This window comes from Schistocerca nitens, chromosome 9, assembly GCF_023898315.1.
Source record: "Schistocerca nitens isolate TAMUIC-IGC-003100 chromosome 9, iqSchNite1.1, whole genome shotgun sequence".
Taxonomy (NCBI): Eukaryota; Metazoa; Arthropoda; class Insecta; order Orthoptera; family Acrididae; genus Schistocerca; species Schistocerca nitens.
Window position 1 is genome coordinate 46,274,000 of NC_064622.1, and position 26,006 is coordinate 46,300,005.

General features: G+C 39.0%; 1 protein-coding gene across 6 annotated transcripts in view; it reads left to right on the plus strand.

The window, feature by feature from the left end:
- The window catches only part of LOC126203301 (myelin regulatory factor), a 345,177-nt gene extending 319,551 nt beyond the window's left edge, over positions 1–25,626 (plus strand). For 5 of the 6 annotated variants that reach the window (XM_049937558.1, XM_049937559.1, XM_049937561.1 and 2 more), the window contains exons 20-22: positions 232–406; positions 10,929–11,175; positions 25,459–25,626. In XM_049937558.1, coding sequence (XP_049793515.1) covers positions 232–406; positions 10,929–11,175; positions 25,459–25,542 — 506 coding nt within the window. In that variant the 3' untranslated portion in view covers positions 25,543–25,626. The remainder of the gene's footprint in view (positions 1–231; positions 407–10,928; positions 11,176–25,458) is intronic. The other variant, XM_049937560.1, reaches the window with a different exon arrangement.
- Positions 25,627–26,006: the final 380 nt, after the last annotated feature.

The following is a 26,006-nucleotide window of genomic DNA, read 5'->3' on the forward strand; positions in this document are numbered from 1 at the left end:
ACAGTGGCTGGACAGTTTCTGTGTCCCCTCGACATGCTTTATGTACCCTCCACTGTTAGTGCTGCCAACTGCTGACTGTGAGTGGTTATTGCACATTGACATCAAACATAAGTGAAGGTCATGTTAATGTGACTGGACCGTATAATTCTTCATATATTTCACATCATTTTACTTCATATCTAATGTTTGTTTGTTCCCTGCATTAATGTAACTTTGCCTTTTCAATTTCAGAGACTGAGCAGCCCACAATAAGCTTAGTGGGAAGCAACTTCAATCAGACATTGACACCAGCGTTCCTTTATGAAAATGCTGACCTGTTTTCAAATGATTTGAGAGCATGGAACCACACTTACATAATACCACTGAGTAAATATTTGACTGATAACTACATTGAGTTACGTTTTCAGTAAGTATTCCTTTATTTACACTTTTAGATCATGAAAGTGTGGTCAGTACAGTTACTAAATTAGTATAATTATGCAATAAGTTTTTGAGTAAAGAAAGTTGCATTATTTATATAAGTTCAGATTAAAGTCTGCACAATAAACAGTAATAGCAGCAGCAGTGCAATATTTGTGAAAACTGCTACACTCAGAAATAATAGGTTGAATGTATTCAAACTCTAAGCATGTGTAGGATAGTATACTACCAGTAACCGATCAAGGACCATATCCCAGGCACCTTTTGTCGTTGTGGTCTTAGTCCGAAAACTGGTTTAATGCAACTCTCTGTGTTATTCTATCCTGTGCAAGCCTCTTCTTCTCTGTATAACTACTAGATTAGCCTACATCCCCCTTGAATCTGCATACTGTGTTCAAGCCATGATCTCCTTCTGAAATTTCTACCCCCTCCCCTCCCTTCTAACTTCTGTCCATTACCAAGTTGGCAATTACTTGATTCCTCAGGTTGTGTTCTGTCACTCAGTCCCTTCTTTCAGCAAAACTGTGCCATAAATTTCCTGTATCCCCAATTCAGTTCAGTGTCTACTCATTAATTGTTCAGTCTACCCATGTAATTATCTGAGTTCTTCTGCAGTGCAACTTTTCAAAAGTCTCAGTTCTCTTCTTGTCTGAACTGCTTATCACCCATGTTTCACATCTGTACAAGGCTAAAAGACTTCCTAATTTTTAGATTCATTATTCAATCCTCACAAAATTCTCTTTTCCAGAAATGCTTTTCTTGCTATTGGAAGTTGGACTTTCATATTCTCTTTATTTCAGACATAATTTCCCTTCTCAACCACTGTTTCTATTTAATGTGGTTCAGTTCAGCTTGGGTTCTCTATAGTTTTTAACATCTAGTTTCCTCTCTTCTTTCATTATACTTATGCATTTTTTTCCCCGAATTTAAGCTGTCACATTGCTTAACAGTGAACCATAACTCTGAATTCAAAATGTTACTTCACAAAGGAAAACTCAGGAGTATTGCTCCAATGTAATTCTCATATGACTGAGAAGATGACTGAAGTAGACATTAATGTCAGTGTCATCGTGAAACAGTTGAAATCATTAAAATGGAATGAAGCTTCTGGACGCAATGGAATCCCTTTCAGATTCTATACTGAACATGCAGCTAATTTAACTCCTCTTGTAATTTTAATTTGCGATGGATCCCTCAAACACAAAACAGTGCCCAGTAGTTGGAAGAAAGAATAGGTCAAACCCATCTGCAAGAAGGCTAGCAGAAGTGATCCCCAGAACTTCTATCCAATATCCTTGACATCCATTTGTTGTAGAATTTTAGAACATATTCTGAGCTCAGCCACAATGGGTTATCTTTAATAGAATGACCTTCTCCAAGCCAACCAGCCTGGATGCTGAAGACATAGATAATGTGAAACCCAAATTGCACTTTCCTCACATGATATACTGAAAACTGTGGATGATGTAAATCAAGTAGATGCAGTACAAAGGGTGGTCGAAAAGTTTCTAGACTGAGATAGTTACTGTAATGTCTTGCACCTGCTTTTATGGTGACCCATTGTGGATATCAAGCCAAATTTTGTGGCTTCAGCTTCATTAGTTTTGCCACTAGGGTGCGATGTATACCATAGTGTAAGCAAAATGGTGAATATCAACAGAATTAAGAACCATGCTGTGACTGAATATCTTCATTTGAAGGTAATGACACCCAAGGAAATTGCAGAGGACATGTGGGATAAACTTAAGGAGAATGCTCCATCTTATACAACAATGAAACTGTGTGCCTGACTTCAAACTTGGAAGAACAAGTGTGGAAGATGTGCCAAGGAGCAGAAGGCCTGTCACCATTGTCACTGATGAAACAGTGACTGCAACTCACAATACAATTTTTCAGGATCATTGAACATAAGAGACGGGACTGATCCACCATGGTACATGAAACAAGTCAGAACACTGTTGCAGAAGCAACGAAAAAAGCATGCCAAATTCAGAAGAACGCAAAATCCCCAAGACTGGCCAAGTTTCACGGAAACTCGAAATTGAGTGCGGATGTCAATGCGAGATGCTTTTAATAGTTTCCACAATGAAATATTGTCTCAAAATAAGGTAGAAAACCCAAAGAGATTCTGGTCATCTGTAAAGTACACCAGTGGCAAAAAACAGTCAATACTGTCACTGTGTGATAGTGATGGAAATGTTACCGATGATGGTGCCACTAAAGCGGAGTCACTAAATACAGTTTTCTGCAATTCCTTCACAAAAGAAGACAAAGTAAATATTCCAGAATTCGAAACCAGAACGGCTGTTAGCATGAGTGATATAAAAGTAGATATCTTAGGTGTCGTGAAACAACTCAAATCACATAAGGAAGATAAGTCTTCCAGTCAAGATGGTATACCAATCAGGTTCCTTTCAGAGTATGCAGGCACAATACCACCTTTCTTAGCAATCATATACAACAGCTCACTTGATGAAAGGTCTGTTCCTAAAGACTGGAAAGTAGCACAGGTCGCACCAATATTCAAAGAAGGAAATAGGGGTAGTGCATTGAATCACAGACCCATATCACTGACCTCAATTTGCAGTAGCATTTTGGAGCATATACTGTACTCAAACATTATGAATCACCTTTAAGAAAAAGACTTATTGATGCATAACCAACACGGATTCAGAAAATATTGTTCTTTTGCAACACAGCTAGCTCTTTATTCCCATGAAGTAATGAGTACTGTCGACAAGAGATCGCAGATCAATTCCATATTCCTAGATTTCAATAAGGCTTTTTATACTGTTCCTCACAAGTGACTATTAATCAGATTGCACGCATATGGACTATCGTCTCAGTTGTGTGACTGGATTTGTGATTTCCTCTCAGAGAGGTCACAGTTCATAGTGATAGATGGTAAATCATCGAGGAGAACAGAAGTGATATCTGGCATTCCGAAGGTAGTGTCATGGGTCCTCTACTGTTCCTGATTTATATAAATGTTCTAGGTGATAATCTGAGCAGCCCCCTTAGATTGTTTGCAGATGACGCTGTAATTTACCATCTACTAAAATCATCAGACGATCAATTCCAATTACAAAATGATCTAGAGAGAATTTCTGTATGGTGCGAAAAGTAGCAATTAGCACTAAACAAAGAAAAGTGCGAGGTCATCCACATGGGTACTAAAAGAAATTTGATAAATTTTGGGTATACGATAAATTGCACAAATCTAAGGGCTGTCAATTCGACTAAATACCTAGGAATTTCAATTATGAACAGCTTAAATTGGAAAGACCACATTGATAATACTGCGAGGAAGGTGAAACAAAGACTGCGCTTTGTTGGCAGAACACTTAGAAGATGTGACAAACCCACTAAAGAGACAGCCTACATTACACTTGTCCATCCTCTGCTGGAATATTTCTGCGTGGTATGGGATCCTTACCAGGTAGAATTGATGGAGGACATCGAAAAACTGCAAAGACGGGCAGCTCATTTCATGTTATCGCACAATAGGGGTGAGAGTGTCACTGATATGATACGTGAGTTGGGGTGGCAGTCACTGAAACAAAGGTGGTTTTCTTTGCAGTGAGATCTATTTGTTGTTGTTGTTGTTGTGGTCTTCAGTCCTGAGACTGGTTTGATGCAGCTCTCCATGCTACTCTATCCTGTGCAAGCTTCTTCATCTCCCAGTACCTACTGCAACCTACATCCTTCTGAATCTGCTTAGTGTATTCATCTCTTGGTCTCCCTCTACGATTTTTACCCTCCACGCTGCCCTCCAATGCTAAATTTGTGATCCCTTGATGCCTCAAAACATGTCCTACCAACCGATCCCTTCTTCTAGTCAAGTTGTGCCACAAACTTCTCTTCTCCCCAATCCTATTCAATACCTCCTCATTAGTTACGTGATCTACCCATCTTATCTTCAGCATTCTTCTGTAGCACCACATTTCGAAAGCTTCTATTCTCTTCTTGTCCAAACTAGTTATCGTCCATGTCTCACTTCCATACATGGCTACACTCCATACAAATACTTTCAGAAACGACTTCCTGACACCTAAATCTATACTCGATGTTAACCAATTTCTCTTCTTCAGAAACGCTTTCCTTGCCATTGCCAGTCTACATTTTATATCCTCTCTACTTCGACCATCATCGGTTATTTTACTCCCTAAATAGCAAAACTCCTTTACTACTTTAAGTGTCTCATTTCCTAATCTAATTCCCTCAGCATCACCCGACTTAATTCGACCACATTCCATTATCCTTGTTTTGCTTTTGTTGATGTTCATCTTATATCCTCCTTTCAAGACACTGTCCATTCCGTTCAACTGCTCTTCCAAGTCCTTTGCTGTCTCTGACAGAATTACAATGTCATCGGCGAACCTCAAAGTTTTTACTTCTTCTCCATGAATTTTAATACCTACTCCGAATTTTTCTTTTGTTTCCTTTACTGCTTGCTCAATATACAGATTGAATAACATCGGGGAGAGGCTACAACCCTGTCTCACTCCTTTCCCAACCACTGCTTCCCTTTCATGCCCCTCGACTCTTATAACTGCCATCTGGTTTCTGTACAAATTGTAAATAGCCTTTTGCTCCCTGTATTTTACTCCTGCCACCTTCAGAATTTGAAAGAGAGTATTCCAGTCAACATTGTCAAAAGCTTTCTCTAAGTCTACAAATGCTAGAAACGTAGGTTTGCCTTTTCTTAATCTTTCTTCCAAGATAAGTCGTAAGGTCAGTATTGCCTCACGTGTTCCAACATTTCTACGGAATCCAAACTGATCTTCCCCGAGGTCCGCTTCTACCAGTTTTTCCATTCGTCTGTAAAGAATTTGCGTTAGTATTTTGCAGCTGTGACTTATTAAACTGATAGTTCGGCAATTTTCACATCTGTCAACACCTGCTTTCTTTGGGATTGGAATTATTATATTCTTCTTGAAGTCTGAGGGTATTTCGCCTGTCTCATACATCGTGCTCACCAGATGGTAGAGTTTTGTCATGACTGGCTCTCCGGAGGCTATCAGTAGTTCTAATGGAATGTTGTCTACTCCCGGGGCCTTGTTTCGACTCAGGTCTTTCAGTGCTCTGTCAAACTCTTCACGCAGTATCTTATCTCCCATTTCGTCTTCATCTACATCCTCTTCCATTTCCATAATATTGTCCTCAAGTACATCGCCCTTGTATAAACCCTCTATATACTCCTTCCACCTTTCTGCCTTCCCTTCTTTGCTTAGAACTGGGTTGCCATCTGAGCTCTTGATATTCATACAAGTGGTTCTCTTCTCTCCAAAGGTCTCTTTAATTTTCCTGTAGGCAGTATATATCTTACCCCTAGTGAGACAAGCCTCTACATCCTTACATTTGTCCTCTAGCCATCCCTGCTTAGCCATTTTGCACTTCCTGTCGATTTCATTTTTGAGACGTTTGTATTCCTTTTTGCCTGCTTCATTTACTGCATTTTTATATTTTCTCCTTTCATCAATTAAATTCAATATTTCTTCTGTTACCCAAGGATTTCTATTAGCCCTCGTCTTTTTACCTACTTGATCATCTGCTGCCTTCACCACTTCATCCCTCAGAGCTACCCATTCTTCTTCTACTGTATTTCTTTCCCCCATTCCTGTCAATTGTTCCCTTATGCTCTCCCTGAAACTCTCTACAACCTCTGGTTCTTTCAGTTTATCCAGGTCCCATCTCCTTAAATTCCCACCTTTTTGCAGTTTCTTCAGTTTCAATCTGCAGTTCATAACCAATAGATTGTGGTCAGAATCCACATCTGCCCCAGGAAATGTCTTACAATTTAAAACCTGGTTCCTAAATCTCTGTCTTACCATTATATAATCTATCTGAAACCTGTCAGTATCTCCAGGCTTCTTCCATGTATACAGCCTCCTTTCATGATTCTTGAACCAAGTGTTAGCTATGATTAAGCTATGCTCTGTGCAAAATTCTACAAGGCGGCTTCCTCTTTCATTCCTTCCCCCCAATCCATATTCACCTACTATGTTTCCTTCTCTCCCTTTTCCTACTGATGAATTCCAGTCACCCATGACTATTAAATTTTCGTCTCCCTTCACTACCTGAATAATTTCTTTTATCTCGTCATACATTTCATCTATTTCTTCATCATCTGCAGAGCTAGTTGGCATATAAACTTGTACTACTGTAGTAGGCATGGGCTTTGTGTCTATCTTGGCCACAATAATGCGTTCACTATGCTGTTTGTAGTAGCTAACCCGCACTCCTATTTTTTTATTCATTATTAAACCTACTCCTGCATTACCCCTATTTGATTTTGTATTTATAACTCTGTAATCACCTGACCAAAAGTCTTGTTCCTCCTGCCACCGAACTTCACTAATTCCCACTATATCTAACTTTAACCTATCCATTTCCCTTTTCAAATTTTCTAACCTACCTGCCCGATTAAGTGATCTGACATTCCACGCTCCGATCCGTAGAACGCCAGTTTTCTTTCTCCTGATAACGACGTCCTCTTGAGTAGTCCCCGCCCGGAGATCCGAATGGGGGACTATTTTACCTCCGGAATATTTTACCCAAGAGGATGTCATCATTTAATCATACAGTAGAGCTGCATGTCCTCGGGAAAAATTACGGCTGTAGTTTCCCCTTGCTTTCAGCCGTTCGCAGTACCAGCACAGCAAGGCCGTTTTGGTTAATGTTACAAGGCCAGATCAGTCAATCATCCAGACTGTTGCCCCTGCAACTACTGAAAAGGCTGCTGCCCCTCTTCAGGAACCACATGTTTGTCTGGCCTCTCAACAGATACCCCTCCGTTGTGGTTGCACCTACGGTACGGCCATCTGTATCGCTGAGGCACGCAAGCCTCCCCACCAACGGCAAGGTCCATGGTTCATGGGGGGGGAGATCTATTTACGAAATTTCAATTACCAACTTTGTCTTCCGAATGCAAAAATATTTTGTTGACACCCACCTACGTAGGGAGAAATGATCATCATAATAAAATAAGTGAAATCAGAGCTCAAACGGAAAGATTTAGGTGTTCCTTTTTCCCATGCATGATTCGAGAGTGGAATGGTAGAGAAGTAGTATGAAAATGGTTCGATGAACCCTCTGCGAGGCACTTAAGTGTGTATTGCAGGGTAACCATGTAGATGTAGATGTAGACAGGGTAACCATGTAGATGTAGATGTAGATGTGGATGTTGCAGCACATTGAAACCACATTTGGAACCTTCCATGGGTGTGCTCATGAATTGTTGTGGATATTTTGGGACTGTGGAAAGTTTCATCTCAGTGGGCCATAAAGGCTTGAATGCTGATCAGAGATGGGAGTGTGTGCAGTGTTGTGAAGAAATCATCTGCCAATTTGAAGCAGTTGAAGATGGCTTTCCTGCAAGGTATGTGATAATGGATTAAATGTGGGTTCACTACTTTGATCCTAAGAGAAAACAACAGTCACAACATTGGAAACATCCTGCATATCCTACCCCAAAAAAATTCTGGGTGCAAAAATCAGCCGGTAACGTGATGACATCAGTCTTCTGGGATGCAGAAGGTGTAATTATGGTGGATTAGTTGCAAAAGGGCATAACTATCAATGCATTGTACTATTGCATCCTACTGCACCATTTAAGAGAAGAGAGAAAGAAAAGAAAGGCACAGAAAATTGGCAAATGGAGTTTTTCTGCATCAGGGCAACGCACAGGCACACAAAACCGTAGCAACACTGGAAACTCTGCATGACTGCAGGTTCGAATTGTTACATCATCCACCATATTCTCCTGATTTGGCTTCATCAGACTTTTTTCTTTTCCCAAACCTAAAAACAGACCTCAAATGATGATGATTTGACAATGATGATGCAGCGATTGATGCTGTGAACGCTTGGTTGGATTCGAAATCAAAGACCTTTTATTTGAATGGTTTGCAGAAGTTATCTGAGCATGCCCGCAAGTGTATTAGTGTACACGGGTATTATATTGAAAAATAAATTGGTATTACAAAATTTCTGTCATTCTTTATTTGTTAGGCTATAAACTTTTTGACCCCCCCCCCCCCCACATTGATTGATTTCCAAAAACCATTTGACATCTACTCTTATCATCAAAAGTTCAGTCAGATGAGGTATCAAGTGAAATTTGTGACTGGATGGAGGACTATTTGGTAGGGAGGATGCAGCAAGTTACCTCAGATGGAGAGCCATCAACAGATGCAGAAGTAACTTTGTGTGTGCCCCAAGGAAGTGTGTTGAGACCATTGTTGTTCATGTTGAATATTAATGACTTTACAGATGGTATTAATAGTAACCTCAGACTTTTCACAGAGGGAGTAGTTATCTGTAATGAAGTGCTGTCTGAAAAAAGCTGCACAAATATTCAGTCAGATCTTGATAAGATTTGCTGCAAAGATTGGTAGCTTGCTTTAAATGTGCAGAAATGTATAATTGTGCACTTCACAAAAGAAAGCAGTTCCCTATAATATCAATGAGTGACAGTTGGAATCAGTCAGCTTATACAAATTCCTGAATGTAACATTTTGCAGGGATATGAAGTAGAACAATCACAGAGTCTCAGTTATAGGTAAAGTAAGAAGCAGAGGACCATTTATAGGGAAAAAGCAATCAGTCTACGAAAGAGACTGTGTACAAAACACTCATGTTACCCATCCTAGGATACTGCTTAAGTGTGTGGGACTCGTACCATATAGGACTAGCACGGGATATTACACGACTGCAAAGAATGGCAATACAAACAGTCACAGATTTGTTCAATCCATGGGAGAGTGTTACAAAGATGTTGGAAGAACTGAACTGGCAGAAGCTTGAATATAGATGAACAGTATCTCATGAAACCATAATTAGAATGTTTCTGGACCAATTTCAAGCAATGAATCTAGGAATATATTACAATCTCCTATGTATTGCTCTCATAGGGGTCACAGAGACAGGGTTAGACTAATTACATTATGCACAGAGACATTTAAGCACTCATTCTTCCTGTGATCCCCACTTGAAAGGAATGGGAGAAAGCTTTGATAACTAGTGCAATGGGACATAATGTCTGCTATACACTTCACAGTGGTGTGCAGAGTATAGATGTAGATGTAGATCATGACATATTGTCTCTGATGCCTTCCCCTTCATATCTGTTTACCCTCTTCCTCACAACATGTGGATCTGAGTGACCTGCCCTTTCTTTTTAATCTTGCTCAATCTATCACTCTTTCCTCCCAGCTGGAGGGAATTTTAGTTCCGGAAGTTAGATATTGTGCCTATATAAAATGCAACTGCAGTAGATCAATGCAGTGAGATATAATTCCAGCTTATAAGTGTGTTTATTTGGCCCAGCTGATCTCCACCAAAGAATTTTGCATTTGGAGTTGCACAACTATCAACATTTATTTGTGTGACCAGTAAGAACACTTCCATCCATAGATTGAAACCACATAATTTATAAGCCCATGTATCATGAAAGATATATTCTCTGTACGTAACCCCAGCAGAATTTTTCATGTTTCCCAAACGTAAAACCATGTTGACAGGACATATTTTCCAAAAACCACAGAGGAGATTCAGGACAATGCAACAAGAGACCTGCGTGCCATCCCACAAAATGCATTCCAGGAGGCTTTCCAAAAGTGGAAGAAATGATGGGAACAATGTATTGCCCGTATAGGGGACTATTTTGAGGGGGACAGTGCTTAAAATGTTATACACTTAGCAATAGAGGTGTTATAACAGAAGTTCAGTTTTATTTTGAACAAACCTCGTACAATTAGTTTAGTAAAAGAAACAAAATTAACAAATCAAATGTAAGGGAAAGGCAGTGGATCTGCAATGAAGTGAGAAGTAACAAGTGGTTAAAAAGCATGATGTGGAGTTGGTTACTAATGACAAAGCACATATTTCAGTTACTGGCAAAATGTATGTAACTTCAGGGACAATTATCTGTGAGAACACATATTTGTTTTACCATTCATGTCATATGGATTACCTCTTCAAACACTAGTTCTAAACCAACCCAGATTTTCCTTTGTGAAATTCTTTTAAACCCTTAATGATGTGGGCCAGCTCTCCATAATTTATGTGCATTTCATCATTTGCGTAGTCTCATTATGAATTTTGTTTCATCTCCTCCTCCTTTTTTGTGCTCTTCTTCATTCACTTCCCATTTCTTTGTCCATTGGTTATTAATCAAATATTACTTTTGATTCATGTTCTGTAACATTTCTCTTACTTTATTGGTATTCTCTGCTAAACTTTCTACTGATGGATGAACTACTACATGTTTTGAGAATTGTGCACATACCCTCTGTGTTCTTAAACGAATGATTTGGCTGTACAACTGCTGCACCATTTGTTATTGGTTCAGTAATCCTGTTTCACTTATTTTTTAATGGAGAAATCACATTAAAGTGGATAGATTTGTTCTAAAAGCAGGAAACTCTATTGATAATGGATCTTCTAATGACACAGTTAAATGTATTCTATTTGGTCTAAAGTATGTTGCAAATGGATTTATGCAGGCACACCCAACAAGTGGAAGCCTGCATTGTGGGGGAGCCAAGGTCAGTGTGTCCCAGAGCACTGGGTGGTTCTGACCTCAGAGCACCTGACGAGCGGATGAGTGAGGTCCAAGCCCAGGGTCCTAGCCAAGTTCAACCTCCTGCACAGGGGCAGATGCAAATGCAGGAGCAAGTGTTCCACATCCCAGTGCGGTCTTTTGTCCGAGCAATGTACCGTTATCGAATTCCTACTATAAGGCCTCTCACTGTAAGTATTTCTACCCAGAACAACTTTTATATCTTAACTTTTTGTGACGGTTATATTAACATATTTTATCTGCATATCAATATCCACACCTGGATTTAAAATATTTACACCCTACAAACCACTGTAAACTTTTAAGTGAAAGTAATTTTTATTGCAGTATACAGGGTGCTTGTGGTATAATTGCAGATATTATGACCATTGGTACCATAATATATACCCACCACAGTGTGTTAGTTGTTTTTTCTCTGTGTCTAACAGTCTTACAGCAATCATGTCACATAACTTACCACCTCATGTTTGCTGCACAGTCGTAATTGCACCACTAAGTGGACTACACCTGTCAGTATGGACTAACCATTCGTGTCCATACATCCACCTTCAATACCTGGCCTGCTGCCCAGTGGTAAAAAAACATTAATGGATTGCTCTTGCCACTAGTACTTGGAGGTGATAACCAACCTAAAACCATAATAACTACATTTATTATTCTGCAAATTAAGTAAATACTTAAGTAATGTTGATCAGTACACTTCTTGTGCCACCAATAAAAGTATCTGCACTTTTACCTCTAACATCCTGTATATTAAGTGTTGTTTCTGATTCATTAAAAATAGAGAGTGAGAATGAGTATTAGTAGTAGTAGTAGTAGTAGTAGTAATAATAATAATAATAAGCAAACATTATATACAGTAAGAAATGTAAACATAAGAATTGTTTCTGAAGTAGGCTTTGATAGGTTGAGTACAGGTTTGTTGACACATATTACAAAATATTATCCCAGCTTACTGGCATCAGTATCTTTCTTTTTAGTCAACTTAAGTTGAATTTTACCCAATAATTATAGTATATTATCTCCCAGTGTTCATAAATTGATCAACATTTAACTGGTGTGTCTTGAGCATTAGATTGCACTGTTGTGTACGATCTCATTGACTTCCTTGATACTGTAAATTTAATGCCAAACATCAGTTTGCACTTCAAAAGTGTTGAGAGTGCAATTTTAATCATTATATCTGTGATTTATGTAAAATAACTTCAAAGATAAAAAAGGACATTTGCTGCTGTCATTATTCTGTGCTCAGTTATCTCCATCTATTTTTCAATTTAACAAGACCAACTAATAATAGTCTTTAACATTTTGTGAGTGTTATTTAAGGGTGAGAAACTGAAAATTTGACGAAAATCACTGAGCCAAGACAATTACATTAATTCCAACAATCAGTGAACTAAAACATTTCAGAGACAAAAGTGACTTGTCCACTTTCACGCTACTTAGGATAAATGAGGTGTCTGATATTGTATTACTTACAAAAATTACAACTTCAACTATATTACGTTAATAGAAATTCCAGAGTGGAAACAACAAACAGAAATTGGGGACTACAACTTAAAGGTACTTGATGGCCACCCAAAAGATGTCCAGGTTTCCAAGTTACAGTATCCCCTCTTTTTCAGTAGAAGCCCACATTCTTTCTTACAAGCTGAGACAAGTAAACATGCATTTTTATGGAGACATTAATTGTTTACTAGTTACAGCCAAAGCAGACGGTTTGGGGAAGTATAGGACTGGATCAGCTAGGAAAGGGAAGACATGTGGGGTAAAGATGGAATAGCCAAATTTTCGAAGGCAGGAGAGGGGATATATGACAAATGGGGTGGAAAATGAAAGGAGGTAAAAGGGTAATGGCAACAGAGTCGCTGAGGTTGGGGTCTCATGGAAGTTAAACAAAGGAGCTGTGAGAGAGTGGGATGTCCTGAACAGGTAGTTTTTACCTGCTGGCTTTGGAAAGAACATCCAAACTGCAGAAGTGTTGAAGCATAAATTAAAGTTATTGTTCTTGTGATGTGCAGCAAGTTAAGAGACTAAGGTGTTGAGTTTGCCGGTAGCAAAAGTTTAGTAGTGGCTGTTCGTGTCCACATGCAGCTGATTAGTTGTAATACCCACACAGAATACAGGACAGTAATTTCAGCATAGTTGCTATATTAATACCTGGCTGCTTTCACACATAGCCTTGCCTTTGCACTGGGTACAGCTGTACGATGTGGTGGGTGGGTATATGGGACAAGTTTTGGACTTGTGTCCTCCAAAAGAGGATGGCCTGTGGGGTGCAGGACTGGTAAAAGAAATAGCATATAGATGAACTGTAATATTGCATAAATTGGGCAGTTTACAGAACTCTTGTCAAGGAATGAGGTTAGGATTTTTGGTAGATTATCCCTCATCCTAGAGACAAAGCCCCGTTGAAGGATTTGATACAATTTATCAAAGCCTGGATATTAAAAGAAATACTGGTTGGCGACAAGTTAGCAGTGGTGATGGGTTTGTTGGTATCCACTTGGCAGCTCTGTGGATTTGTTTACAGATTTGCCCTTCAAAACAGATAGAGTTCTACAATAGAAAGACCATGGACTTCAGGGATTCAGGTGTAGAGAAGTTTAACATGAACAGTAACAAGAAACTAGTAATGGAAAAAGAAACACATTGTAGGGAATGATTTGTCTGATGTGTAGTTACAGAGACTGTAAATAATTGTGTGAGATTTTAGAAGGTCTTTCTGTGAGGATCTAGTAACCAACCATGTTATGAGGCAAAGCAATGGAGTTGGATATGTGGATCTTGAACTCAATGGGAAGGGATCTGGGGAAGTAATGTTAAGCCAAGTTGGAAACGATGAATTTCTGTAAAATTATCTTGTGTTGATGATAGGAGGAAGGAAGGCATATGGTCGGGAGGAGGTGTATAGCAATACTGAACTGATTGTTACAGTCTTTTCTTTGGCAGCATCACTCTTGGTTAGGGTTGCCATAATCCAAGGACAAAAATCAAGGACAAAATTCGGTGATTAAAAAGATGTGGTTGAAACACGGACCGATATGTTGTGCAAGTGACCATTGGTTTGCATTTCAGTTGAATCTTCCATCATTACTTTACAGTGGTAATTATGAAGATGTGGTTGAAACCTGGAATCACAAAATGTCCTCTCACCTTTCTGCACGTCAGCCAAGTCTTCATAATTACCATAATTCAAACAGTAATTCTGTCAGCAAAGAAGTTGTAATTAACCAGGAAAATGAGTCCAAGCATTAATGGTGTCTATAAAGGAGTGGTCAATGATGAAGAAAATTAATTGCAATTAACATTAAATAACATTTTAATTGGAGCACTGAACACAATTTTTTTTTCCTTACTAGCCACTTTTTCCGCAGACATTTTCCTCGACGTCCAGGACACCCGTCTTCGAGCATAAAATCGCGGACTGTCCGCGAAATCCACGACGTATGGCAACCCTACTCTTGGTCCCATTGAAGCTGAAAGTCATATTTGAGTGTGGGATGATGTTTGCTTGAAAATGGACATGGCCCATAATTTAGATTGTACTGACACATAAATTTATTCTTCACTAAATTCAGTTATTAATAACAGTGACCAATTCTTCAACAACAAAAATGTATTAGTGCACTGAACTAGCTCAGCACCTGCATTACCTAATAACAGACCAATGGTGATGTTAATTGTTTTATTGTGGTAGAAAACACAATACACATTTAGACAAAAAGATCATAGTTCACAGTTAGTTCTATCCTGTAGTAATTCACCAAGGAAAAATACATTGTGGTACTTCAATTAATTCAGTCCATAATGAACTTACCCATGTCTAACAACCAATCATTACAATGGCGGTGTCCTTCCACATTTCTTGCTAATCACAACACAGTTCAGTTAAAACTGTTCATTACCTTGACTTACTGTAATACTCAGTCTTCAGACATTAATATTAATGAGTCTCACAGTTGCCAGTGCAGTTATTTTGTGTACAAAATGTGCGTGATTGTGGCATGAGCCAACACTGAGAGTGCACCTGAAATAGGTCTTATTCATGGGGCTTTGAATCATAGAGTGCTGATTGTGGATGACATCCAACTACTTATAGATGGGCATAAGAAAAGACTATTATTTCATAAATTACATTGGGCTTTGAAAATTGACTAGGTTGGATTTTGCTATTTCGGATGAACTATCAGAACTAATGCAATTTCGGCATACAGAAAATGTAGAAATTTAGAAAAATACTTGGACACTATTGTTCTTACACAGTGTGAATCTCCTTGTTTACTGTATAAGTACCATATTGCAAATTGAGGTAAACTACATGAAGTTATAATTAGTGAGTTAATTAATAAGTGCTGTATATTACATTGAACAGAAAAATTATGGTAACAAAAGTATGTAGTCAAAAATTAGAATCAAAAGTGGTTGGGGCAAAATCTCTGATGAACATTGGTAGTGGCTCAGAACTTCAAATTTAATTATATCAGAATATAACTAGTTTCAGGAAATTTAAAATACGTTATTGGAATTCAGAAAAGTTAGCTTACAAAAGGTGTAGGTCATTACCTTTGATTTTGCAAAGTAGCTCATAAGTTTTCATGGTGTGGACTGTAGTACTAACGTCAGTTAGTTATAGCTTCAAATTGTGAGTGCCCTAATGAAAACTAATTAAAGCAATGTAAACAGAACAACCAAAATGATAACCTGAACAGTAAAGTCAAGAGAAATTAGATCTAATTAAAATCTTGAAATTTTCATGTATGAGTCACATGCCAATAGATAAATTATTGAAAATAAGATAAAAACTAGCAAAAAATTTATTGAAGGGAGTAGAAAAAACATAATGGATGAGAAGAATCCACCTTACTATGTCACCTGTTGTAACTGGATTAGACAAGGCTCAATGTGGCTTTTCCGCTGACTGTGGTCAATAGTGTGTGGATAGAAAAGATACTTCCACTGAAAGGAATGAGTAAAGGAAAATATGTCATTTCATGTCCAACAATAGTTAAATTTGGGTTTGTGACAAGGTGAGGCCTTTTGAGTGGACCCAAACTACAGCAGAAACGAGTTTCTTAGGAAAAAGCTAAAATCAGAGGCACTTGAGTCTTGTAGTTATGTAGGACAAAGGTGGTGAGGGCTATGAACTATGCTGGCAAAAAAAAAAATTAGTGCATCTCGAAAGACAACATTGATTTTGATCTAGTGACAGCATATGCCACTGATAACGGTTTCAATGTCATCTGCCAACAGACATGCTATCAGCTATGCAGTGGCATAGTTACCAGAGTGCCATCAATGTCTACCCTTTAATAGGGAATACTCACAGCCAGAGGGTTTAAACATGGGAAGCAAACAAGTGGCAGCACGGTCCTTTCTGAGAAATGCCACAGAAGTTGGATGTGCTGCATCAGTTGTGCTATGATGCTAGTATCAGTGAACAAGTGAATATTCTCACACCCACAGACAATGGTCTGGATGTCCACTCAGCACAGACACCCACCAGGATTGTTGTGTTGTAATGGCACCAATGACAGATCGTACAGCTACCACAGCACAGATAAGAGAGCTTGTGAGCCCAGACTTGTCAGCAACATGAACTGTTGTGAAATGATTATTAGTAATGGAACTACAGGCATGCACCCCTCTTGCCCGTCTTCCACTAACGCCACAGCTTCGACGTGCATCATTCAACTGATACAATCTGAGGATAACTTTGAAGATGCAGTGGTGTGCTGTGGTCTTCAGCAATGAAACCAGATCCTTCCTACATGCAAGTGATGGTCGTGTGTGCATATGATGTAGACCTGGTGAGCGCTGTACTATGGAACTAGAGAAAGATGGTTGCCTTCCATTCCTGGATGTTTTGGCTAAACGGAAGAGTGATGGCTTGGTGGGACATTCTGTTTATCGTAAGCCCACTCACACTGATTTGTACTTCATTCTTCAAGTTGCCGTCATCATCCCAAACTATGAGTGTGCCTAAAACCCTTGTGCACATGGCACATACAGTGTCAGATGCAGAGAATTTGCCTATGGAACTTGCACATTTAAGAACGGTGTTCAGAGACAACGGATACTCGACCCAGCAAATTAACAGGGCCTTCTCAAATAAAGCCAGGAACTGGGAAGTGGATAAAGAGGAGAACGCGCCAACCAAGTCCCTAGCTTTTCTTCCCTTCGTTGGAAATACCTCCTTCAAAATAGTGAAGATTCTTAATCATTTTCATGTGAAAGTGGTTTTTCGTCCACCTCCTAAGATTTCAGATCTGCTGGGATTGGTGAAGGTTGCTTTGTTACTACGGAAGGCAGGAATTTATAAAATACCGTGTCAATGTGGTATGGCCTATATAGGCTATACAATGCATACAGTGGAAGAGCGTTGTATGGAACATCAACATTGCACTTGCCTACTTCAACCCAGTAAGCCTGCAGTTGCTGAACACTGTAATTCCAACGGACATTTAATGGAGTATGACAAAACTTTGATTCTGGCCACAGCAACAACCTTTTGGGACTCCATTATCAAAGAATCCGCTGAAATACACGTTGCGGAAAATCTAATGAACCGTGACAGTGGTTACCAACTGAATAACGTATGGAATCCTGTCATCTCCAAAATTTGCTTGAGAGGAAGACGCCAGAAGACTTCGATAGCTTCAGCCAGCGACAATACCAACGGCAGCTGAGTCTTGCAGTTCCACCAGCGAGGGCACTGCCACTGGACAGTGTGGTACTTCTGTCTCCGCAACTTAAACGCATGCACAGCAGTACCATCAGCACACTATATAAGACGGAGAGGGAAACATCTTTGTCAGTCCTCGTTTGGCTCACCTGAAGATGGCTGGCAGTTGTCCAGCTGCAATATCGTGGAATGAAGTTTACGACGGCCAGCTGCAATCCCAAAATCTCTTTGAACAGGCAAATTATTTACAACTGAAGTGGAGCATTGTTGGCTGCAGATGACCACTATGAGGCAGTTCTTCAATGTTTTATGCCTCACAATAGAGGTTGAATGTTTGAATGACACTGCTGTGGTGTACATCAATTTGGTGGGAAACTTCCTGTGCTGACAATCCTTCTTGTCATAAAGTGACAATGCTCACATGCAGTCTACACTTGAAATGATTCCTGAAACCATATTGACTGACAAACTGTGTTCACAAGTGCATTATCCTGCTTATGATTGGAAACGTAGTGTAAGCCAATGAGGATGCAGGTTTACTTTTACCTCCAGTACACTGGTGACAGTCTGTGGCGGATTCCTGTGGTCGAAATAGTATTAAGAAAGAGGTATCCAGTCAAAAAGGCACAAACTATATAAATCACGAGGATGGTGCAAAATATTTGTTGGGCAATTTCTATAATATTCATGATCCTTTCACAGCTATTACAAAAGATATGATGTATTTAGTGTCTTTAATGTCTTACGTATACCCTTGAATAACATTCAAACTTCATGTAATATCTCTATTTCACCTACATGTTTATAGGCTGCTGAGTGATCTGTGTATACCAAAGACCAAATTGCATTCAACTGGAAACAAATGCGTTTCTCATTAACATTAGTATGATTTTAGGTTTTCCTGGTACAGGGAAATGTTGAATATTTCTCAAGTATTCAGCTGGATGGTATCACCCAGAAGGTATAATATTTTGGTGAGCTGACTTCTTGCCATCTTCCTGGTGACTGATCGATTTCTGCCAGGAGCTGCCTTTATATTCAGTGTCCCCTGCTCCCTGCAACCTCCAACCGGATGCTTCTGGGCACTGATCTAGTGTGGTGGTGGGGAAAGCATTACATTGGGGGTCGATCCAGGATCATCAGTAGCATCACAGCGAGCGTCAGACATGGGTCTCTGCTGGCGTGGCAACAAGTGACTTCATCTTCTTCTCCTTCTCTACCTCTGTCTGCCCCTCCCTCCTCCCCCCCCCCCCACACACACTTTTTTTTTGGTCAGTCAAAGAATGGTTTGATTCAGCCCTCCATGAATTATTCCTCTCCTGTGCCTAGCACTTGCAACCTACATCATCAGTTATTTGCTGGACATATTCCAGTCTCTGCCGTCCTCTACAGTTTTTACCCTTTACATGTTATTCCCTGTCTTAACTGACATCATACCATCTTGTCCCTTCTTCTTGCAGGTATTTGCCATGTATTCCTTTCCTCTTTGATTCTGCACAGAATATCCTCATTTCTTACCTTATCAGTCAAACCTAATTTTCTACATTCTTCTGTAGCACCACATCTCAAATGCTTTGACTCTCTTCTGTTCCAGTTTTCCCATAGTCCATGTTTCACTACCATACAATGCTGTGCTCCAAACACACATTCTCAGAAATTAAGGCTATGTTTGATACTTGGCCAGGAATGCCCTTTTTGCCATTGCCAGTCTGATGTCCTTGCTCCGTCTGTCATTGGTTATTTTGCTGCATAGTTAGCAGAACTCCTTAACTTCCCTTCCTTTTTGACCATCAGTCCTGATGTTAAGTTTCTCACTGTTCTCATTTCTGATACTTCTTATTACTTCCATCTTTCTTTGATTTACTCTCAGTCCATATTCTGTATTTGTTAGACTGTTCATTCCATTCAGCAGATCCTGTAACTCTTCTTCACTTTCACGGAGGATAGCAATGTCTTCACGAATATTATCATTGATATCCTTTCTCCTTGTATTTTAATTCCGCTCTTGAAGCTTTCTTTTATTTCTATCACTGCTTCTTCAGTGTATAGATTGAACTGTAGGGGTGAAAGACTACATCCCTATCTTACATCCTTTTTAATCTGATCAATTCGTTCTTGGTCTTCTACTCTTATTGTTCCTTCCTCAGACTTGTCCATATTGTGTATTACCCATGTCTCGCTACAGCTTAACGCTATTTTTCTCAGAATTTTGAACATCTTGCACCATTTGACATTATCAAATGTTTTTTCCAGGTCAACAAATCCTATGAACATGTCTTGATTTTCTTTAACCTTGCTTCCATTATCAGACACAACATCAGAACTGCCTCTCTGGTGCCTTTACCTTTCCTAAAAACAAAATGATCATAATCTCACACATCCTCAATTTTCTTTTCCATTCATCTGTAAATTATTCTTGTCAGCAGCATGAATGCATGAACTGTTAAACTGACTGTGTGATAATTTTCATGACTGTCAGCTGTTGGAGTCTTTGGAGCAGTATGAAAGATATTCTTCTGAAACTCAGATGGTATATCGACAGATTCATACATTCTGCTTACCAATGTGAATAGTTGTTTTGTCGCCACTTCCTCCATTGACTTGAGAAATTCAGATGGTTTATTGTCTGTCCCTTCTGCATTATTTGATCTCAAGTCTTGCAAAGCCCTTTTAAATTCTTATTCCAATACTGGATCCCCTTTCTCTTCTATATCAACTCCTGCTTCTTCCTTTATCACATTAGGCAAGTCTTCCCATCATAGAGATCTTCAATGTACTCTTTCCACCTATCCTCTCTTTCCTCTGCATTTAACAGTGGAATTCCCATTGCACTCTTGATGTTATCACCCTTGCTTTTAATTTCACCAAAGGTGTTTTGTTGTTTCTATATGCTGACTCAGTCCTTCAGACAATCATTTCTTTTTCAATTTCTTCGCGTTTTTCATGCAGCCATTTTGCCTTAGCTTCCCTGCACTTACTATTTATTTTGTTCCTAAGTGACTTTTATTTCTGTATTCCTGAATGTCCCCAACATTTTGTACTTCCTTCTTTCATCGATCAACTGAAGTATTTTTTCTGTTACCCATAGTTTCTCTGCTGTTACCTCCTTTGTTCGTATGTTTGTCTTCCTGACTTCTGTGATTGCCCTTTATAGAGATGTCCGTTCTTCTTCAACGGAACTGCCTTCTGAGCTATTCCTTATTGCAGCATCTATAGCCTTAGAGTACTTCAGGTATATCTCTTCATTCCTTACCACTTCCATATTCCATTTCTCTGTATATAGATTCATCCTAACTAGTCTCTTGAACTTCATCACTACTAAAATGTGATCTGAGTCTACATCAGCTCCTGGGTACACCTTTGTCTTATTCTGTTGTTATGATGGGAGTGGATTTGCGTGCAGCTTGCTGCTGAGCTTTGATCATGCTCAAGGCTGGGTCCGAGGCCTTGCTTAACTGAAAGCCACTGTCTTTATTTATTAGTCCATCTTGAAGTCAGATCTCTATAGCTTCTTTTAGAATATAATTCCAAAAGGTGTTGGATTGTTACAACAACTTGGTGTTGTAATTCGTGGTACATCCATGGGAGATGCAGTGCTGTGCCACAGTGATCTTTGTCGGCCATTCATTGTCTGTGTGGGGTTTATGCTCAGTGCCTCTGTTCTATACCGTCTAGATAGTCTGGCCTACATAAATTTTCTCACACTGGAAAGGGATGTGGTAGATTCTCAGTTTCTGGAGTCCTACATCATTCTTGACTGATCTAGGTCTTAGCTGGTGAGCAGAACACATAAATGATGTTATGTTTCTGGACTGTTCTTCCAGTTTTTACTGACATGTTCCCAACAAATGGGAGGATTGTCAATGTAACAGGCTTCTCTTCATCCCCAGCATCTCAGTTTCTTTGGTCTTAAGGTATATTGTGTCTGGTGGTTGGTGGAATCGTCCATCTGGAGCATGGACTATATAAGTGCTGCAGTTTGGCTGGTAGACTCTCACAGTCCTAGATTTCATCTGCTCTGTGCATTAGTGTGCGTAGGATACCTCATTGTGAAGGCACATCAAAGCTGGAGGTGTGCTAGTACAAATGTGCATGTATCTGTTTATGGTAGATGCTGTGCCATAGTGTACCATCTGGTCTTTGCTTGAGAAGCGCATCCAGAAATGGTAGTTTGTTTTCTTCTGTCTCCATCATGAATTTGATGTTCTGGCATAGCAAATTCAGGTGTCACAGGAAGTCTTGTAGATGACATCATCAGTGTGAGCAGATTACAAATGTACCATCTACATATAAAAAAAGCACTGTTGACTCAAGGACTAATTCTTCAAATCCCTCCACCTCCTTAGACATTCTGGCCAGCAGTGGTGATAGCAAGCAGCCCAATACTATTCCATCTGCTTGTTCAAAGAAATTTCCATTGAATAAAAAGTAGATGTTGAAGCCTATATCACTAGGGGTATGATAGATACTGCCTACAGAAAAATTAAAGAGAATATCAAGAGCTCAGATGGAAAACAGTCTTAAGCAAAGAAGGGAAAGCAGAAAGGTGGAAGGAAAATATAGAGGGTCTATACAAGGGCAATGTGCTTGAGGGCAATATTGTGGAAATGGAAGAGGACGTGGATGAAAATGAAATGGGAGATATGATACTACGTGAAGAATTTCACAGATCATTGAAGGACCTAAGTCGAAACAAGGCCCCGGGAGTAAACAACATTCCATTAGAACTAATGATAGCCGTGGGAGAGCCAGCCATGACAAAACTTTTTCATCTGGTGAGCAAGATGTATGAGACAGGCGAAATTCTCTCAGACTTCAAGAAGAATATAACAATACCAATCCTAAAGAAAGCAGGCGTTGATAGGTGTGAAAATTACTGCACTATCAGTTTAATAAATCATGGTTGCAAAATACCAACATGAATTCTTTACAAATGAGTGGGAAAACTGGTAGAAGCCAACCTCAGGGAAAATCAATTTGGGTTCCATAGAAATGTTGGAACACGTGAGGCAATACTGACCCTACGACTTATCTTAGAAGATAGGTTAAGAAAAGGCAAACCTCCATTCCTAGCATTTGTAGACTCAGAAAAAGATTTTCACAATTTTGACTGGAATACTCTTTTTCAAATTCTGAAGGTAGCAGGTGTAAAATGCACGGAGCAGGAGGCTATTTACAATTTGTACAGAAACGAGATGGCAGTTATACGAGTCGAGGGGCGTGAAAGGGAAGCAGTGATTGAGAATGGAGTGAGACAGGGTTGCAGCTTATCCGCAATGTTATTCAATCTGTATATTGAACAATCAGTAGAGGAAACCAAAGAAAAATTTGGAATAGGAATTAAAATCTATGGAAAAGAAATAAAAACTCGGAGGTTTGCCAATGACATTGTAGTTCTGTCAGAGACAGCAAAGGACCTGGAAGAGCAGCTGAACAGCATGAACAGTGCCTTGAAAGAAGGATATAAGATGAACATCAACAAAAGCTAAACGAGGATAATGGAATGTAGTCGAATTAAATCATATGATGCTGAGGGAATTAGATTAGGAAATGAGACACTTAAAGTAGTAAAAGAGTTTTGCTATTTGGGGGGCAGAATAACTGAAGATAGTCGAAGTAGAGAGGATATAAACTGTAGACTGGCTATGGCAAGGAAAGAGTTTCTGAAGAAGAGATATTTGTTAACATTGAACTTGCTGTTCATTTTTGGAACACAACCTACGACCAGCTTAGAGACAGAAGTGATGACACTTTCTGCTGGACCTGACCATTATTTTGCAGGACAATGCTCAAGCACGTACAGTGCAAGCTGTTACTGATTTGTTTGTCTGATGGGGCTGCTAAGTGCTATACTACCTACTGCACTCCCCTGACTTAAGCCCTCATGAGTTCAACTCAGTTTCTAAACTGAAGAAAACACTTCATGGCATTCAGAACTGCTACAAATTCGTCAGGCAATAGACTGCGCTGCTCGAACTGTCAACACAACTGGCACTGCTAAGAGTATCCTACAATTTCCACATTGCTGGCAACAGGTTATACACAATGCTGGTGACTACTTTGAAGGTCAGTTAAACTTTGAAACACATATCTATTTTGTATGAGCTGTAAATAAAAAGTTGCCACTATTAAAGTTCCAACCCTCATACTACAAAAACTTTATGACCTATTAGATGACAACACCTACAGGTGAATTGACAATGATCCTGCCAATTGAGTGAAGAGGATGACCATCAAGCTTTTCCAGCACAGATTCCCAGGTAAGAAGACTGTGAAGGAACTTCATAGAGGAGCAGCTGTGTCACCTCAACTTTCTGGATTACCTAAAGTCCACGAGACAAAAGTCTTACTGGGATCAATCAGATGTGACATAGGACTCTGGAAGTTGGGAGTCTGCCACATCCCTTGTCAGTATGGGAAAATGTATGAAAGCTGGATTATCTGGACGGTACAGGAAAGATGCACTGATGACAAACAGCTGACAGAGTCCACTGTGTTAGAACACTGTTTCTCTCATGGACATGCCATGAATTGTGATGACACCAAGTTGGTGCAACAGTCCAACACCTTCTGGAGTTGTACTCTAGAAGAGGCAGCAGAAAACTGACTACGTGACAGACTAATGAATAAAGACAGCAATTTTCAGTTAAGCAAGGCCTGGGATCTAGCCTTGAGCATTATCAAAGCGCAGCAGGTATCTACATGGAAACCTGCTCCCATCATAACAACTGAAGAAAATGCAAGGTCAGCACCCGGAGACAGCTGGTTGAAGGCTGTGGGAAAGGAGGGAAGAGGACATTACCAAGGCATCCAGCAGAAATTAATCAGTCATCAGGAACACCTAAAGATGGCAAGCAGTCAGTTTGCTGAAATATCACACTTTCTGGATGATGCCACCCAAATGATTACCCAACAAATATTGAAAACATAAGTAATTTCCTGCTTGGAGTACCTAAGCAGTTTGCAGATTTCTTCCCAGTCTTGTCATTTCTCTACCCTTCTCTTTCATTATTTTTATTTATGTATTTATTATTTTTCTCATTGTATTTTTTTCAGTTCTTCTTATTCATCTTTTATTTTGCAGACTTTCGCTTTTTTTCTGACTATGTCACATGTATCATCTGGCACCAGTGTTAATTTTTCTCCAACTACTGCAATGAGTACATTTAGGTTTCATTGCTGCTAAGTGAGAAATTTGCAATTTATAATAATATGTGCAATTCTTATAATGTTAGTATGACTGTCACGATGGGAATTTTCCTTAATTTTATTATTATTTATGGTTGTTAACTTAACAAAAATTAAGAAAGGCAATCACTCACCTATAAATGATTAATGTGCTCATTCTAGTGTTATATTCTATGAGATCTTCAAGAAGTATGTGAGAATTAAACGTAAGATAGTGTTCAACATCCTTAATATGCTAGGAAAAAATAAATAATTACGTGACACTACTCTGGAGTATATTTAAATAACATCATATATCTAAAAACAAAGATGATGTAACTTACCAAACAAAAGCGTTGGTATGTTGATAGACACACAAATAAACACAAACACACACACAAAATTCAGGCCTGAATTTTGTGTGTGTGTTTGTGTTTATTTGTGTGTCTATCAACATACCAACGCTTTCATTTGGTAAGTTACATCATCTTTGTTTTTAGATATATTTTTCCCACGTGCAATGTCTCCCTCTATTATATTTAAATAACATCATCTATACAATAAGATTTTGAGTAATATAATGAAATATTTTTATTTTCAGAAGCTGTGCACGCGATCAGCTGAAGTCCCTGAACTTACTTTCTTCGAGTACAATTTTGTTTTCTATAGAGATTGTGCTGAGTGATGTACATGGAGCATTTAATACTCAGAGTTGACATACAATTTGTGGTTGGTATGTGGCAATAAAAGATAATTGTATTGTTGGAAATGAGCTCTAATATGTTACCTATGAACTCCTCTAAGAGTGATATAAGTTGAGTGCTGTTTTACAATTATCTTTTAGCACTGTTACAGTAAAACTAAGTTTCATTTCCAAAAATATAATAAGGAATTGTATACAAGAATGCTGTGTGATATACCTCAGAACTGACACTATACGATTTTTCTTCTTAGAACAATAGCCATGACAACTTTCAGTAAGTAAGTTTTTAAAGAGGTAAATAAAGAAAACATATGTGTTCCTGGTGCAATTTTAAACACGCATGGACTACATCAGTACAGTGAAGCTAGAATGCATTAAACTGAGCAGCAACCTGATGTATTATAGCTGAATTTTATATTTGTGTCATGATCTGTTAGTTGTTAATA